The 16,833-nt window shown below is 42.1% G+C and overlaps 1 protein-coding gene and 1 long non-coding RNA gene across 2 annotated transcripts in view; one reads left to right on the top strand and one right to left on the bottom strand.

Moving 5' to 3' along the window:
- Positions 1-16,833, top strand: part of LOC123331527 — a 137,823-nt gene that overhangs the window by 18,580 nt on the left and 102,410 nt on the right. The window contains exon 2 of the long non-coding RNA XR_006548207.2: positions 2,861-2,969. This is a non-coding gene — a long non-coding RNA (uncharacterized LOC123331527). The remainder of the gene's footprint in view (positions 1-2,860; positions 2,970-16,833) is intronic.
- On the bottom strand, positions 4,505-5,393 carry LOC102401265 (protein FAM72A-like). The gene has a single exon (XM_044935704.2). The coding sequence runs from the start codon at positions 5,164-5,166 to the stop codon at positions 4,717-4,719; it is 450 nt and encodes a 149-aa protein (XP_044791639.1). The 5' UTR covers positions 5,167-5,393; the 3' UTR covers positions 4,505-4,716.

Below are 16,833 nucleotides of genomic sequence, written 5' to 3' on the forward strand. Positions count from 1 at the left end.
TAGTAAATTCAGAAATGTTGATGAAAAATAAGGAGAAAGTTCAAACAAATGAAATTTAAAACAGAAAACCAGAACTTCCCTTGTGGTCCAGCGGTTAAAAATTCCTCTGCCAATGCATGGGACATAGGGTTGATCTCTGGTCCAAGAAGATCCCACATGCCACAGGGCAACTAACTCTATGTGCCACAACTACGGAGCTTGCGCACTCTAGAGCCCAGGCTCCGCAATGAGAGAAGCCACTGCGATGAGAAGCCCACGCTCCACAGCTAGAAGGTAGCCTCCGCTTGCCATGACTAGAGGAAGCCCATGTGTAGCAGTGAACAGCCAGTGCAGCCAACAAATAAACGATGAGTACATAAATGCAAAGCCAATCTTTGTAAAAAGTTTATGACAGTAAATACATGCCTATTGTAGAAAATTTGGAAAATATAAAAAAGTACATTAGGGAGAAAGTAGAAATCCTGACCAAAAGATAGGCCCAGTTAAAAATGTGGTGAATAATTGTTTCCTTTTAGTAATTTTCCTATGCATGCCTTTTAAAAAACTTGGTAAACAACTAGAATTTAAAATATACTACGCATTTGCTCTGTTTTTCTGGAAGGTGGCAGTTGAATCCAGCTTGAGACTATCGCAAGGAGCAACTCTTCTGTTCAATGAAGAGACCTCCTTCGAGTCCGCCTGATTGCCTGTATCTCTTCAGATCCAAAATCAGATTTCTTCCCATGATTTTAGGTTCTAAAAAATCCTAAACTGCCTTTTGGATTGCAAAAGATTTACTTAAACATCTCAGTAGGTTTTCAGCACTGAATGCTTTATTGCTTGTATGTGGTGTAACTCATTTAACCAAAACCTGGCATTTCTTCTCTAGTTCTGAGTGCTTGGAAGTGTCTGGGGTGCTGTTGGCAGAGGCCAGGACATTTTGAGGATGTCTTGCCTAAAATGGGAAAGGAGGTCTGTGATGAATGGTTGAGCCATAGGTGTTAATAACTTGGTGTGAGAGCGAGCCATCAGGAATTTTTTATTTCTATGTCATAGAGAGCAGGACTTTCCAGTTCCCCTCTCCTGGGACACACACACACACACACACACACACACACACACACACGACATCCCTGCGTGCATCTTCGAGAGTGTTTGATCTGCCCTGCGTGTGTGCTCAGTCACGTTCGACTCTTTGCAAACCCATGGACTGTAGCCCACCAGGCTCCTCTGTTCGTGGAATTTCCCAGGCAAGAATACTGCAGTGAGTTGCCATTTCCTCCTCCAGGGGATATTCCCGACCCAGGGGTCAAACTCAAGTTCTTATATCTCCTGCATTGGCAGGTGGGTTCTTTACCATCTTTATCACTAGGGCCACTTGGGAAGCAAGTGAAATTAGCATTATGAAGAAAATAAAGTGGAGTGGTATGACTGATAGAGGCAGGCAAAGGAGGGCAACATTCTATGCTGATTTCTATCTAAAATGATCTCTTTGCTTTCTTGCTTGTTGGTTTTTTAACTGTTTTTTTTTTTTTTTTTGTCAACTTAACTAAATTGACATCTTCTGTATCAATAAATATATTTCCACACAAACTACATAAAAATGTATATGGTATTCCATAGTATCATACTTTATTTAATCAACCGTAGAAATTTTAGGCTATTTGCAAAATTTTTAAACTTTTTAAGAAGCTAGAGTTTATGTTTTTGTACAATTATTCTTTCTGATACTCATACTGTTAATTCCTTAGTATAAATATACTTAAATGGAATTTCTGGATCAAAGTCTGTGCATTTGAAGTAACCAAAGTAACCAGGAAAGAGGTCTATGAGTGATGCCTTCTGAGTGGAGAGTGATGACAGGCAGCCAGCCAGGGAAGGGTTTGGGACATGAGGACGGAGGGAACAGCAAGTACATTTCTTAAATGATTTTTCTGGCCAAAGTTCCCCCAGCTTCTCATCTGTGCGTTTCCTCTCTATTGAACAGCAACCTGTTAATTATGGGTTGCCAAACAGCGCTAGACTCTAGGTCAGTCTGGAACATCCAGGTTCTAATCAGAAACTTGGGAGCAAATTCAGCTTGGAGATGAACAGACTTATTATCAGTGAGTGCTGTTTGGACTGCTGTTCAATTTTGGAAAATTCCTGAACCCTTGATTGGCTTCTACCGAAAACCAGAGCTGAGTTTCTCTCCCAGAAACGGTCCCGGAACTGTGTGAGCACAGATATGTCTGGGAGCTACTGGCTTCCAGCAGGTGAGATAAGAAATCTGTTAAATCACAGGCTGATGAAAACATACAAGCAAACACACCGAAAAAAAGTTCAAATTTGTGGTTACCCAAGACAGGGATATTGGGGTAGGGGAATTGGATGAAGGCAGTCAGAAGATACTGTATATGTCCAATTATAAGGTAAAAAAGTCCTAGGAATGGAACATGTAACATGATGAATACACTGTAATTAATACAGCTGTATATTATATACTATACTTGATCTTAGCCAAAAGGTGGAGAAGCGATATAAAAGTTAAGAGAGTAAATCCTCAGAGTTCTCATCACACACAATTTTTTTCTGTTTCTTTCATTTTGCATCTATAGGAGATGATGTTCACTAAACTTATTGTGATAATCATTTCAGGATGTATGTAAAACAAATCACCATGCTATGTGCTTTAAACTTATAAAATGTTCTATGTCAATTATATCTCAATAAAACTGGAAGGAAAAAAAATTTGTTAAATCATTCTGCAATTTCATCTGAGGGAAGGTAATAGGTGTGCTGGGGCTGTGGCAATCAAGTTTGGCTCCTTTGGGGGTGGTGGGGAGAAGACTGGGAGAGATTATATATTTTTCATTCACTACTGACAGAGGTGTTTCTTTAGGTAATATTTGCACTCATCAGACTTGCGGAATGTACCAACATTCTGTGCTGTTTGAACCAGGACCACTGCCAGGAAAATGCAACACACAAGAATTGTTCCAGTTATGAAGGTGATTTTGCTCTACTACATTCTTATTGTGTATGTTAACACAGGGGCCATACCAAACCATTCTACACTGTAAATATAAGCTGTAAAAAAATCTTTGCATAAAGATCCTTATGCAAGTATATTGATATAACATAATAGGAAAATATGAAATACAATGTGTTTTTGTACATCAGTAGAAAACTGGTGGAAACAAACTGTGATGGTTAGTCATCTAGAAATAGACTGCAGAGGCATTTACTCATTTAGTGAGCATTGTTGAGTACCACCGTGTGCTGGGCAGTCTTCTGGGTAATGGAAGTGGAAAGATAAATAAGACACATTGCTTGTTCTCGGAGAGTTTGTTGTCTTTGGGGGAATCGAGTCAAGGCTTTTGTAGTTGTTGGCTGTTTAGCTTTGGGCTTCTTATCTCTGAGCCTTGGTTTTCATGTCCACAAATCGACAGGATTCAGCCAGGTGACTGGTGGGGTATTTCCAGTACCAGTAGGGTATTTACAGTGATATTGCAAGGTTAGCAAAGGAAGCCCAAATAGGGCTGCATGATTGGATCAAGACAGTCCATGCTAATGCAGACAGGGAAATCTTCCAGGAACAAGATTCAGTAGAATCTTAGTTTATGAAGTCAGCTGTGAACTTGAACTTCGATGGAAATTGGCTTGGTTTCTTTTTTTTTTTAGAACAAAACTTTATTTACAAAATCATAACTTGGTCTGTTTCGGTATCACTACTGACAAAATGCCTTTGGTTGAAATATAAGTTAAGGTGACAGACTGATTTTAGCAGTTCATAAAACAAGATACCAGCACTATCCCATTTTCCTATTCCTGTGTGCCTCTGAATACAGTTAAACAAAACAAAATTTAAAAAACCTTTATAATGTACAATGGCTTCAGCAAACCACTTCTTTAATTTTGTTTTCTATTTAAGTGTTGGGACCCAGACAACTAATCTAAAATTTTCTATTTACAGAGAAAGCTCTAGAGAATGGGATAACTTAAAGATGGAGGTTAAAAGGCTTTCACAATACAATATCCACATGCCTTTATAAGAATGTAAATAAATAATATTAGTAAACAGTACATATTGAAAATCTTCTGACAAATTCATTTATCCAGCATCATGCTGAGGAATCAAGAGGATTTCTCCATACATTTTAGAGTTTTATCTGCTGATTCACAGTCTTGCTCCATATTAACATAGTTATCGCCAATATAACACGCGATAACCAGTACCCATGGAAACCAAATTTTTATTTTTAAAAATTCTCTGCTAAGCTTTACTTCCCAGCTGTGCTTCAAATACGTATACATGCTTATATGCATGGACTATGCATGGATATAAGCATGGTGGTAAACGTGTGGGTATTTAATGTCCCTTATTCAGGAATGTAAAATTAATGGCATCTTGCATCTAACTGTAAGAAAAACTCGCCCAGATTGGAAGATAGCGGAACAACATGTAAAAGCTTCTTCTACTTGAATTTAAGAATACATCTGTCCTGGGAAGAGGGGTGGAGAGACAAAGGGTAGAAGTAGAAGCAGATGTAGAAGAAAAGAACTACATTGGTTCAATAAACTCAGGTAATTAATTTGAGACAACAAATAAATAAATCAACAAATGCTCCATTTTTGTCTTCTGAAAAAAGAAATCATTGACAAATCCTTACTAACAATTTTTAAATTGGTCCATTAATATATTTTTTACAAAAGAAAAAGTTATAATATTACATATTGAACATATCATAATTGTAGTCATCTAATACACTCCTCCGCTGAGATATCTAACACGTCTTCATCTGTATTCTCTTCTACCTCTGGCAAGTTGCCCCAAACTAGGAAATTTACACCAGTAGAGTCTAGTCTGTTAATACCATAAACTGCCTGGCTGTGAAACATCCAGAAGTGTCCGTTGTTGCAGGAAAGAAGGCAGGAACAACATGGAACAATCACGTGATAACCAACAATGTTCCCACATTTTAAACATGCGATGTCCTTCAGTTTACATTTGCAGATTTCAGTGAAATAGCATCTTCCAATGAAGTCCACTGCATTGGTAGGAGGGATGTCTGTAGAGAAAAGGTCTATTTCAGTGTCAGCCAGCAAAACAGCCTTCATTCCCCTAGAGCTGAGCACTTGTTTACAGAATTTGCAACACAGGATGGACACGCGCCGGTCCTTGAAACTACAGCTGCTGGTAGACATGGCGTCTCGGAAGGATGAGGTGTGGGGTTTTGGAGTATCAATACCCTCCCTAGTTTGATTCCCCCAGGCTACAAAGCAAATTGTGAGGCCTCGAGCTTTTCTAAGCCCGAAAATTGAGAAGGATATGAGTTCTTTTTTGTTTCCCCGTTCAAGGGTAAAAGTAATATTTATTGAGTAGGAACAGTGAAGCAACAATCTTGCCTTTCTCTTTAACTTTCGGGGGGAAGGGAGAGGAGTTTGAAGTGAGGGGCAGGCAAACTGCAAGGTGCCTCGGGGAACTTCTCTACAGTTTTCCTGTCCTATTTGAAGGATCTTCTGTTCTTTAGTTCCTTTTGCAATTCCCTTAGCTTCTCGCCGACAGGATTTTACCTACAGGTTCCTACTCAAGCCCCCTCGCTCGGAGCGCTCCGATTCCTCTCTCTCTCGGATACGGGGCTAAGGTTCCCTACCCACGTCTCCTCTGTGGAAATCTTTCTCCTCTCCTCAGGATTCAGAAACCCCCTCAGTTTTCCCCACAGGCGAGTGTGGGTATCCCTTAACCCTCCCGCCACCCTCCTCCTCTCTGCCAGTTCGCGAGACCCCGGCTTCACTTCTTTCCTGGCACAGCCCCCAGGCTTCAGCGTGCGGGGTCTCGCGTCGTTCCTCCTGCGTCTCCCTCCCCTCAGCTTTCCCTGACGGCTCCCGCCGATCCCTCGTCTTTCCCGAGCGGCCGCTCCAGAGTGCGGGGGGCTGTCGGCAGGGCGGGGCAGAGGTCTCTTTGCGGGTTCGGTCGGCGTTGGGGGGGTCTCTGCCACCGCACACGTCGCTTTTTGCTCGCTCTTCCGCTCTCCTTGGTTTCTTAATTAAATAAAAAGCTTCGTGCAATTCTGCTTGAGGTGAATTCTCTGGTCTGTTTTTTTTTAAATTTTTTTTAGGATTTTAATTTTTGTTTTATATTGGAATATAGTTGATTTACAGGGTTGTGTTAGTTTCAGGTGTACCCTAAGTGACTAATTATCCATTCTTTTTCACAGGCACATCTGTCTATTCTTTTTCACTTTCCTTTTCCATATGAATTATTACAGAATATTGAGTACATCCCCCTGTGCTATACAGTGGGTTCCTGTTGATTATCTATGTTATATATATAGTGGTGTATAGGTGATAGTTCCAAACTCATCATTTATTGCCCTCCCCCGAACATCCCCTGCCCACCCCACCACCCCCGCTACATTTCCCTTTGGTAACAATAGTCTGAGACTATTTCTTTCTGTGTGTGTTTTTATATAAGTTCATTTGTATCTTTTTTTTTTTAGATTACAGTTATAAGTGATATCATATGATATTTGTCTTTGTCTGATTTTCTTCACTTAGTATCCTCTCTCTGGCCTTTATTTTTTAAGATAAAAAAAGAGATGCATTCTTAGAATGGCTGCTGCTGCTGCTGCTAAGTCGCTTCAGTCATGTCTGACTTTGTGTGACCCCATAGACGGCAGCCCACCAGGCTCCTCTGTCCACAGGATTCTCCAGGCAAGAACACTGGAGTGGGTTGCCATTTCCTTCTCTGTTCTTAGAACTAGTGACTGTAGAACTTACTGGTAAGTTTCTAGGTAAATTTCAGATTGGGTTTGGAAACACAATTTTTAAGTAACTAGAAAGAGAAGTAATGATCTAGCATGGATCCACAAGACAAAAGCCATTCACTGATCAGTTCAAGAAATACATTTAGTGTTTGAGGCATATTTATGTGTATGTTTTAGGTATCATTTTAGGTACTGTGGATTGAACAGTGATTAAAACAGTTAAAAGAATTTTTTTCTTCTTTTGTGGGATTTGTATTCTAGAGGAGGTAAGAGGAGTAGCAGACAGAGCCCAGGCAGAGCCTCAGAGGTCTCCTGTGGGTGCAAGATGAGCAACTTGAGAGGCTGCACATTACTTGAAGAAATGATTTAAATTGTTGCATCCAACTGGACTAAAATTTAGTTTTTACTAAATTTTTAAAATAATTATTTATTTGGCTGCACTGGATTTAAGTTGCAGCATGTGGGATCTAGTTCCCTGACCAGGGATCGAACCTGGGCCCCTTGCCCTGAGAGTGCAAGTCTTAGCCACTGGACCACCAGGGAAGTCACTGGACTGAACTTTATTTTTTTTTCTTTTATTCCCGCTCCATAGTCAGTGGGGCTGCTCCATAGTCAGTGATGAGAAGTACCGTATCAGTAATAAACTGCACTTTATTTGCATGTCTGAGAGGTAATGTGTGTAAACTGGAGAACCCAAATCAGTTGTATGTTCCTTTTTTTTGGAGGGGCTGGGGAACAGCAAGAGTCCTGAACTCTTATTATAAGTTTCTCTAACAGGTGTGTGGGTGCATGTGCTCAGTCATTCAGTTGTGTCTGACGCTTTGAGATTCCATTGTCTGTAGCCCACCCCTCCTCTGTCCATGGAATTTCCCAAGCAAGAATACTGGAGCAGGTTGCCATTTCTTACTCCAGGGAATTTTCCCGGCCCAGGAATCGAGCCTACATCTCCTGCATTGCCAGGTGCATTCTTTACCACTGTGTCACCTGCGAAGTCCTTTCTCTAATAGGTATATGACTTCAAAAAAATTAAGATGCTCCAAGCGCCTTGCAAGCAAATATTTTGCTTGTCATAAATAGTAATGGACATTCTAGGGCTGTGGCAATGAAGTTTGGCTCCTTGAGGGATGGTGGGGAGAGGATTGGGGAAGGTCATTTTCTTTTCATCTACTACTGACAGAGGTGTTTCTTTAGGTAATATTTGCAGTCAGTAGCCTTCTGGAATGTACCAACATTCTGTGCTCTTTGAATCTGGACCATTGCCAGGAAAATACAATTCATAAGAACTGTCTAGTTAGGAGAGTGTTTTTGCTCTACTAAATTCTTATTGTATATGTTAACACAGGGGGCTATACCAAATCATCCTACATTGTAAATATAAACTGTAAAAAAAAAATCTTTGCATAAACATCCATACGCGGGTATACTGATATAACATAACAGGCAAATATTAAATACAAACTGTCCATCAGTAGAAAACTAGTGGGAAAAAAACTATGGTTCATCCAAATAATGGAATAATAATACATATGATAATAATGCAATTGTTAAAAGAAGGAAACAGATCTACACATACTGAAATGAAGTAACCTTTGTGATATATTATGAAGAGCTCTGCATTTATATATACTTCCATTCATATAAAATGAATCTATAAATCCATATGTATATATATATATTCTTACCTATATCTATATCTACACCTATCTAAAACAATGTTAATTTCTATTTTGCTGCTTTTATATAAACAGAATATTTCTGGTAAGCTGTGTAGGAATTTAATACTCTTGGTTGCCTTGAGGAGAAGACTAAGGGATAGGATAGGTGGGGAAGCAGACATAGAGAAGAATTATTCTTCATTTGAAATTCTTTAATTCTATTAGGTTTAAAAATAAATATTTTCACATATTACTTGTTTTTCCAAAAAATTAGAAATGATTGGATTAAAACACATGTTTTCATTATTGGGGAAAAAAAGCCAACCACACATAAATACACAGTACCTAGGGTTGAAGGTTAGTTAAATTAACAAGTAGAATCTAGTTTTTACTAGATTGCAGCTTGAAGATTTTCAGCTTTTCTAAACTGGTAGATACAAAGAGAGGCTTCCTCCTCCCCTAACTGGTTGAATCCAAAATGTGTTATCCTGGAGGAACCAAAAAAATGGCAGGAAGAGAGGAAAAGGGGCGGGGCAGTGAGAGATTTCTGACTCCTTTGCCACTTTAGATTGTCAGTGGGGTACCCTGACATAAGCAAAAATTTGTAGACAAAACTTGAAATAACCTAAAGGTATGAAAAGAGGGGAATGGAAGCAGTATTTATTAAATACTTTTTAGGTTTAGGACCTTTGCAAAAGTATTTTCCTTAATTCTTACAATATCCCCATTTTTCATATAAGGAAACTGAGGCTCACATAGTAGAGGAATTTGCCCAAGGTCATCCAGCCAGTGAGCGGGATGTAAGGTCTGTAGGGCTCATTCATTTTATGATCTTTTCACTACATCATGATTTGCAGGTTAAGGTTTGTCTAGAGCAGAAGGAATGAGGCCAGCTTCCTGGCAGAACAGCAAGCCATAAGATAATAAGACCTGTCACCTTGGAGCATCATTTGTTCCTGATGAAAAGTAATTAAAAAACTGTTAGGCTTATATTAAAGTAACACAGATGTAATGTAAAGTGACATGCAAATGTCATAGGCATTTTAAAGATAACATTTAAGATGTCAGAGAAATTCCTTGTTGGTTTCAAAATACTTTCCTCACAACCTCTAAGCATTGGTTCTTTGCGATCGACAGTTGTCAGAGAGCTGCATGGGACCACCTTCTGAAAACCAGTGAGGTGTGTTTGGTCACATGTCCATTCTCCCAATTGGTATTGTGGGTTGTTAATCCACCGTGAGAGCAGACTACGGAAACCAGGGGTGTTGGCATGGGAACCCAAATGTGAGTAACATAGAAGTCAAGGGGGCAGAGAGGACGGGGGAGTGAGTTCACTGTGAAAATATGCACTGTGAATTCCTGGGTAGAGATTCTGTGTAGGTGTTTGTTTTATGCAACCTGGAGTGGGGGTTCTTTTTAGAGTCAGATAGTATCTGGAGGCAGCACAGTGAAGATAAGGCAGATACAAACTTTGTGCTGGAACCATACTACTCCTCCTTAGCCTTGTGCCTTGGGAGGCATTGCTGGGCTATCTCAGCACACTTTCTTCACGCTGATCATGGGCTTCATCTCACAATTTTCCCCAACATAACCATCACTACTAATGGGTAAATGGAACTCACATTGCAACAAAACCTACATGCATGAAAGAATTAAATCTAGTGGCTAGAACACACACTTGGAAGCCAGACTGTTGCTGCTGCTAAGTCGCTTCAGTTGTGTCCGACTCTGTGACCCCATAGACTGCAGCCCACCAGGCTCCCCCGTCCCTGGGATTCTCCAGGCAAGAATACTGGAGTGGATTGCCATTTCCTTTGCTCCTCCGTCCATGGGATTTTCTAGGCAAGAGTACTGGAGTGGGTTGCCATTGCCTTCTCCGGAAGCCAGACTATCTAGGTTTAAATCCTGGCTTTGACCTTAATGGCTGTGTGGCCATGACCAGGGCACTGAGCTTCTAGGGAATCTCACTCTCTTCTATAAAGTAAGGATAAAAATAGATCCCCACATCATAGAGTTGTTATGTCGGTTAAAATATGTGCAAAGCTCTTAGAACTGTTGCTGGCATATGCTAAGCACTCTCTACATTATTTATGTTTTATATTATTTATAATTGAGTAAGGTAGCTCCATGTTAAAGAGAGTGAGGATCAGGGAAGTTGAGTAACTTGCCCAAGTCATTCAGGTAAGAAGTGGTATAGCTGGGGAATTGAATTTAGGACTGTGGGCATCACTGTATGCACAATCTACTCCACATCATAGACTGCGTCATGAATGCCTTCCCACTGTAGTCAGTTTTCTTAGCCTTTCCTTTGGTCTATATGTGTAGGGCTGACGAGTAGAAGGTAGGGACAAAGGGCATTGCCAGAAAAGCCAGAATATAGAGTTGGATGAGGGCCTGTGTTGTGAGTGGGGGAAGTTGAGGGAAGACTAGAGTCCTGCGGGCCTGGTCCAGGCTTTGGTGAAAGAATGGGGTTGCTTCTTATTCTTGGGGATGGTGGTGGCAGGAAGCAAATGAGACAGAGTGCCCTGTGCTTCATGTGGGGTGTGGTGTGCTGGGTGGGCAGGGACGCTTGGGAACCCTGTTTCATAGTCTCTTGGACCTTGTGGCTGCAAATCCATGGATAACAGTTGAATCATTCACCCACTGAGCAACTGGGTCTTTCAAAATAAACTCTCCTCCTTCCCAGCACTTCTGGCAAGTTCCTCTATGTCTCTGTAGTAGATTGCAAAACTGGCCGTATGCTTCTGTCATCAAGCAGTGGAACCTACTAATCTATCCTTTGAATCAGAGACATCCATGTGCTTTGTCTTGACCAATAGAAAGTCACCTCCTTGCAGCTTCTTCTCAATGTTTTGAGAACCATCCACCACCATGGGACAAACCCAGGACAGCTTAGTGGAGGATGAGGAACACATGGTCAGAGACCCCTGTTGCCTCTGTGACAGCCAGCCACCCACCAGTCATATGAGTGAAGCCATCCCCAGGCAGCCCCACCTAACCATCAGCTGATCACAGATATTCACAGGAACCTTAGCTAAGGCAACCGAGGTCAGAAGAACCTCCCAGCTGAACCCAGTTCAAACTGCTGACCCCTGGAATGGTGAAAGAAATACATAATCACTGTTTTGAATCTCTAAGTTTTGGAGTGGCTTGTTACACAGCAGAAGACAACCACTACATGGATCAAGTATGGGTGGATGCCAAAGCTCAACCAGACAAAACAGCCAGCCAATTTTGATTTTGCATGTCTGACATCTAGTCAGGATTTTCCTGTGTAAGGAACACTTTAATTCTATTTTCCTATCATTTGTTGTCATTAATTCTTCAAATATGAGAGTCTTTAGGCCCCCCTCAAAACCTGAGGAACTGCACCTCTTCCAGCATGGCAGGGAAGGGAGCAGGATGCATGGTTTCAGCATTTTTTAATCTATAATTAGCTGCTTACAAGAGATGACAGAGTTGGGGTGGGGCAAGGAGCTGGAGTTCTGCCACCTACCAGCCTTACCCCGCCCCCAACTTTAATCAGAGAAATTCTAATTTTATTTGTCTATATATGCATTTATTTTGGTAATACATTTTTGAGTACTTGTTGTATTCTAGTCAAATATTTTTTAGAAACTCTGCTTGCCAGACCATTAACTGGTGAACCTGTTTGTTCACTGACAGAAAGATTCGTCTGCTACAAAACAAGTTTGAAATACACTGTTGTGTACAGTATTTTCTCAGAATCCTTTTCAGAAGGTGGAAGCGTTTTCCTGGAAAGGTAATTTTGGCAGAGCTCTCTGCATGTGTGCCAGGAGGCTGGCTTGGCTGGAGGAGGGGCAAGGGCTGGCTTTCTTGGAGCTTGGGTGGGGTGGGGAGTGCAGGAGAAAACTTCTGATGGATGTGATTGGCTCACAGTTGCTCCAGGACCCCCTCCTCAAGTTCAAGTCCTGTGCCCCAGCTCCTGGCTCACCCCAAGCTGCTTCCTGGCTCAGCTCCACCTCCCTCCTGGCATCAAGAATATTCCCACTGCCGTTGGGTGCATCCAGAACCGAGCAGGCTTCCCTGACAGCGGGGGGCGTTTGACTGCTTCATTTTCCCTTCTGCTCCTTCACATTCTTCCATCTTCCCTCCAAGACCTGGTGCTCAGCAACCTGGCCAGAGAGGAAACAGCTACCATCTGGCCTCTTTACCCTCCCTCTTCTCTCATCCTTTGAGTGATGGCCTGTTTTTTTCTCCTGTTACTTCTTGGAGACCCTTTCACATAAGAGGTGGACGCGGGAGGAGGATTCAGGACATGAGGTTCAGGAGACCAGTTCTGTGTTTCTTCCAGTGTGAAAAGAGGGACTTGGCCCCAAGGCTCCTCAAACCAGCCATCTGGAGCCACCTGTGCTGTTTGGCCACAAACAGCACAGCGAGGTGGAGCCTGCTCTGTCTTTGCTGAACAGGAGTATGCAGGAATGCCGAATCACTATGCCGAACACCGGAAACTATCACAGTACTGAAAATCAACTACACTTCAATTAAAAAAAAAGATCAGCAAGTGTTGGGCTGTTAAAGACAGAGCAATCCCAAGCAGATTTTGTTTTCTCTATTAAGAAGGACTGCAGAAATACAAACTATATTATATAGGATAAACAAACAACAAGGCCCGACTGTATAGCACAGGGAACTACGTTCAGTGTCCTGAGATAAACCACAGTGGAAAAGAATATAAAAAAGAATGTATATATATGTATAACGGAGTCAATTTGCTGTACAGCAGAAATTATAAATCAACTATATTTCAATTAAATAAATCTAAAAAAATAAAACAATTGCTACCAAGTTAAAAAAAAAAAGAAAAATGATTACAGAAGATGTGAAGGAGAGGTAAATTTTCTATTTTGTGATATCTTGCTTGTGTCCCAAAGATTAGCATTATAGGGACCTAGGAGGACCAACCCTATAAAACATATTTGAGTTCTAAACTTTCTAATTATTTAATGTCTGGACTCCTTACTTCTTCCAAGTTACGTAAGTCTCCCTTATTGGGCTTCCCTGGCAGTTCAGTGGTAGAGAATCTGCCTGCCAATGCAGGGGACACGAGTTCAATCCCTGGTCTAGGAAGATTCCACAAGCTGAGGGGCAAATAAGCCTGTGCACACAACTGTTGAGCCTGTGCTCTAGAGCCTGGGAGCTGCAGCTACTGAAGCCCGAAGAGAGCCCGGGCTCTGCTACAGGAGAAGCCATCGCAATGAAAATCCTGCAGAGTGACGAAGACCCAGCACAGCCAAAAAAGAAAAAGTCTCCCTTATTTTCCTAGGTACAGTGTCTATCCTAGGCTACTGCTACTGCTAAGTTGCTTCAGTCGTGTCCGACTCTGTGCAACCCCATAGACGGTAGCCCACCAGGCTCCCCCGTCCCTGGGATTCTCCAGGCAAGAACACTGGAGTGGGTTGCCATTTCCTTCTCCAATGCATGAAAGTGAAAAGTGAAAGTGAAGTTGCTCAGTCGTGTCCTACTCTTAGCGACCCCATGGACTGCAGCCCACCAGGCTCCTCCGTCCATGGCATTTTCCAGGCAAGAGTACTGGAGTGGGATGCCATTGCCTTCTTCTTCTTCTACCCTAGGCTAATGCCCCCATAAGTGCTAAATCAACTTGAAAGTTGGTTGTTGAAGGCTCTAAAGTTTCCACAGGAAATTTCTCTTTCCTCCCGTCCACTGGTTGTTCCTCTGACTTTTATCAGATCCATGTGCATTCACATACAAGCACATTTATGTTATATTATGGGCTTCCTTGAAGGCTCAGATGGTAAAGAATCTGCTTGCAATGACAGAGACCTGAGATCTATCCCTGGGTCAGGAGGATCCCCTGGAGAAGGGAATGGCTACCCACTCTAGTATTCTTGCCTGGAGAATTCCAGGGGACGCAGAGTCAGACTCGACTGAGTGACTAACACTTCATGTTATATGAGAAAGTTTTCGTGAGATTAATTGCTCTTAGTCACTGCATGGATACTCAGAAGATGTTTAACATCTTCAAATAAACACTTGTTGGGAACTTGCTCTGAGACTAGTGCTGTTCTAGATGCTGGGAAGACAACAGTGTGGGGTAAAAGCTTCCAGCACTTACGGAGCCAATGGGGAGGCAGACAGCACAGACATGGATCAGGAGTGGGATGGTTGACAGAATAATGTCCCCCCCCCCAAAGATCTCCACATCCCAATTACCAGAACCTGTGATTATGTTACAGTACATGGCAACTGAGAATTAAGGTAGCAGATGGCATAAAGGTGACTAATTAACAGATTTATTTTTATTTAAAAAATATATCTATTTTTTGGCTATGTCAAGTCTTAGCTGGGAGTCTTACTTGCAGCATGCGGGCTTCTCTGTAGGTGTAGCACGTGGGCTTAGTTGCCCCACTGCATGTGGTAATCTTAGTTCCTTGACCAAGGATCAAACCTGTGTCCTCTATATTGGAAAGTGGATTCTTAACCACTGGACCACCAGGGGAGCCCCTGACTAACTGATTTATTAATAAAACAGAGAGATGACCCTAGATTATGCAAGTGGGCCCGATGTAATCATAAGGACCTTGACATGTGGAAGGTGTGTGTTAGTTGCTCAGTCGTGTCCGACTCTTGGTGACCCCATGGACTGTAGCCCGCCAGGCTCCTCTGTCCATGGAATTCTCCAGGCAAGAATACTGGAGTGGGTTGCCATTTCCTTCTCCAGGGGATCTTCCCGACCCAGGGATCCAACCTGTGTATCCTGCATTGCAGGCAGACTCCTGACCAGACATCTGAGCCACCAAGGAAGCCCCAAAAAGAGGGAAGCTGAAATTCACACTCAGAGAGAGAGCAGATGTAATGAGAAATTACTGACCAGCCATTACTAACTTGGAAGATGGAAGAGGATCGTTGGCCAAAGAATATAGGAATTTTCTTCAAGTTCAAAAAAGCAAGAAAACAGATTTTATTTTAGAGCCCCCAGAAAAGAATAGGGCCTGCTGACACCTTGGTTTTAGCCCAGTGAGATACATTTTGGATTTCTGACCTTCAGAATGGTAACATACACTGAAACCATAATCACAGAAAACTAGTCAATCTAATCACACCAGGACCACAGCTTTGTCTAACTCAATGAAACTAAGTCATGCCCTGTGGGGCTACCCAAGACGGGCGGGTCATGGTGGAGAGGTCTGACAGAATGTGGTCCACTGGAGACGGGAATGGCAAACCACTTCAGTATTCTTGCCTTGAGAACCCCATGAACAGTGTGAAAAGGCAAAATGATAGGATACTGAAGGACAGGGAGGCCTGGGGTGCTGCAGTCCATGGGGTCGCAAAGAGTCGGACACGACTGAGCGACTGAACTGAACTGAACTGAAGCCACTGAGTATGGGTGATTTGTTGCAGCGGCCATAGGAAATTAATACAGATCATGTCTCCTTCTTCTTCATTTCAGTTTTCTCTTTCTTTTTTCACTTATAAGAGCAAGTGTCCTGGGGTCTTGAGAAGTCCTCTCCTTTCCTGTTGAGAGGCTGGTGTATACATCACTAAAGGAAACAGGGAGCCAACCTTGCTGTGGCTTCCAGAACACCCCCACCCCAAATCCCTCCCAAAACAAAAAATGGATAGCTCTTAAGTGGTTCTTGGATTCTCATTTTCTCTCTCAGTGCCTCAGGCTTCCCCACTTAAGAGCTTTGCCATATGGCAGTGTTTTTCTGGGCTCCTGTGATGCAGACAGCCATTTGACAAAAGTCACCCCACTGAGGATGCTGGAGGCTGGGGTGTGCTCAGAGATCTGATTTAAAATGTCCTGAATGACCCATAGTTTAACCTGGTGCCTGTAGCCTATGGAGTGGGTGTGTAACCTGCTGAGTGGACTGGTGATGGTGTGGTCCCAGCTGAAAGCAAGAGACTGAAATTCTTTTTCAAATGACTTAGCTGTCCCTTCTGCTTTTTGTTTATTTATTAAGACCTTAATACATTTATATTATGATATATAACACACATTCAGATAAGGGTAAAAAAAAAAACCACACGCACAGCTTAATGAAATATCACAAAGCAAACATTTGTTAAACCATTACCTGGCTAGTGAAAAAGAACATTTCTGACGTCCAGAAGCCCTTGTGTGTCCCTTCCCAATAAACTACTTCCTTCTTCTCAAGCATAACCAACTATCGTGCCCTCTCATATCTTCTTTTTCTTTTATACATTTCAAATATAACACACATACACTACCTTGTGTAAAAGAGATAGACAGTGGGAACCATAAAGAAGGCTGAGTGCTGAAGAATGGGTACTTTCGAACTGTGCTGCTGGAGAAGACTCTTGAGAGTTTCTTGGACAGCAAGGAGATCAAACCAGTCAATCCTAAAGGAAATCAACCTGGAATAGTCATTGAAAGGACTGATGCTGAAGCTGAAGCTCCAATACTTTGCCCCCCTGATGCGAAGAGCCAACTGACTGGCAAA

Source organism: Bubalus bubalis, chromosome 24, assembly GCF_019923935.1.
Source record: "Bubalus bubalis isolate 160015118507 breed Murrah chromosome 24, NDDB_SH_1, whole genome shotgun sequence".
NCBI classification, from domain to species: Eukaryota; Metazoa; Chordata; class Mammalia; order Artiodactyla; family Bovidae; genus Bubalus; species Bubalus bubalis.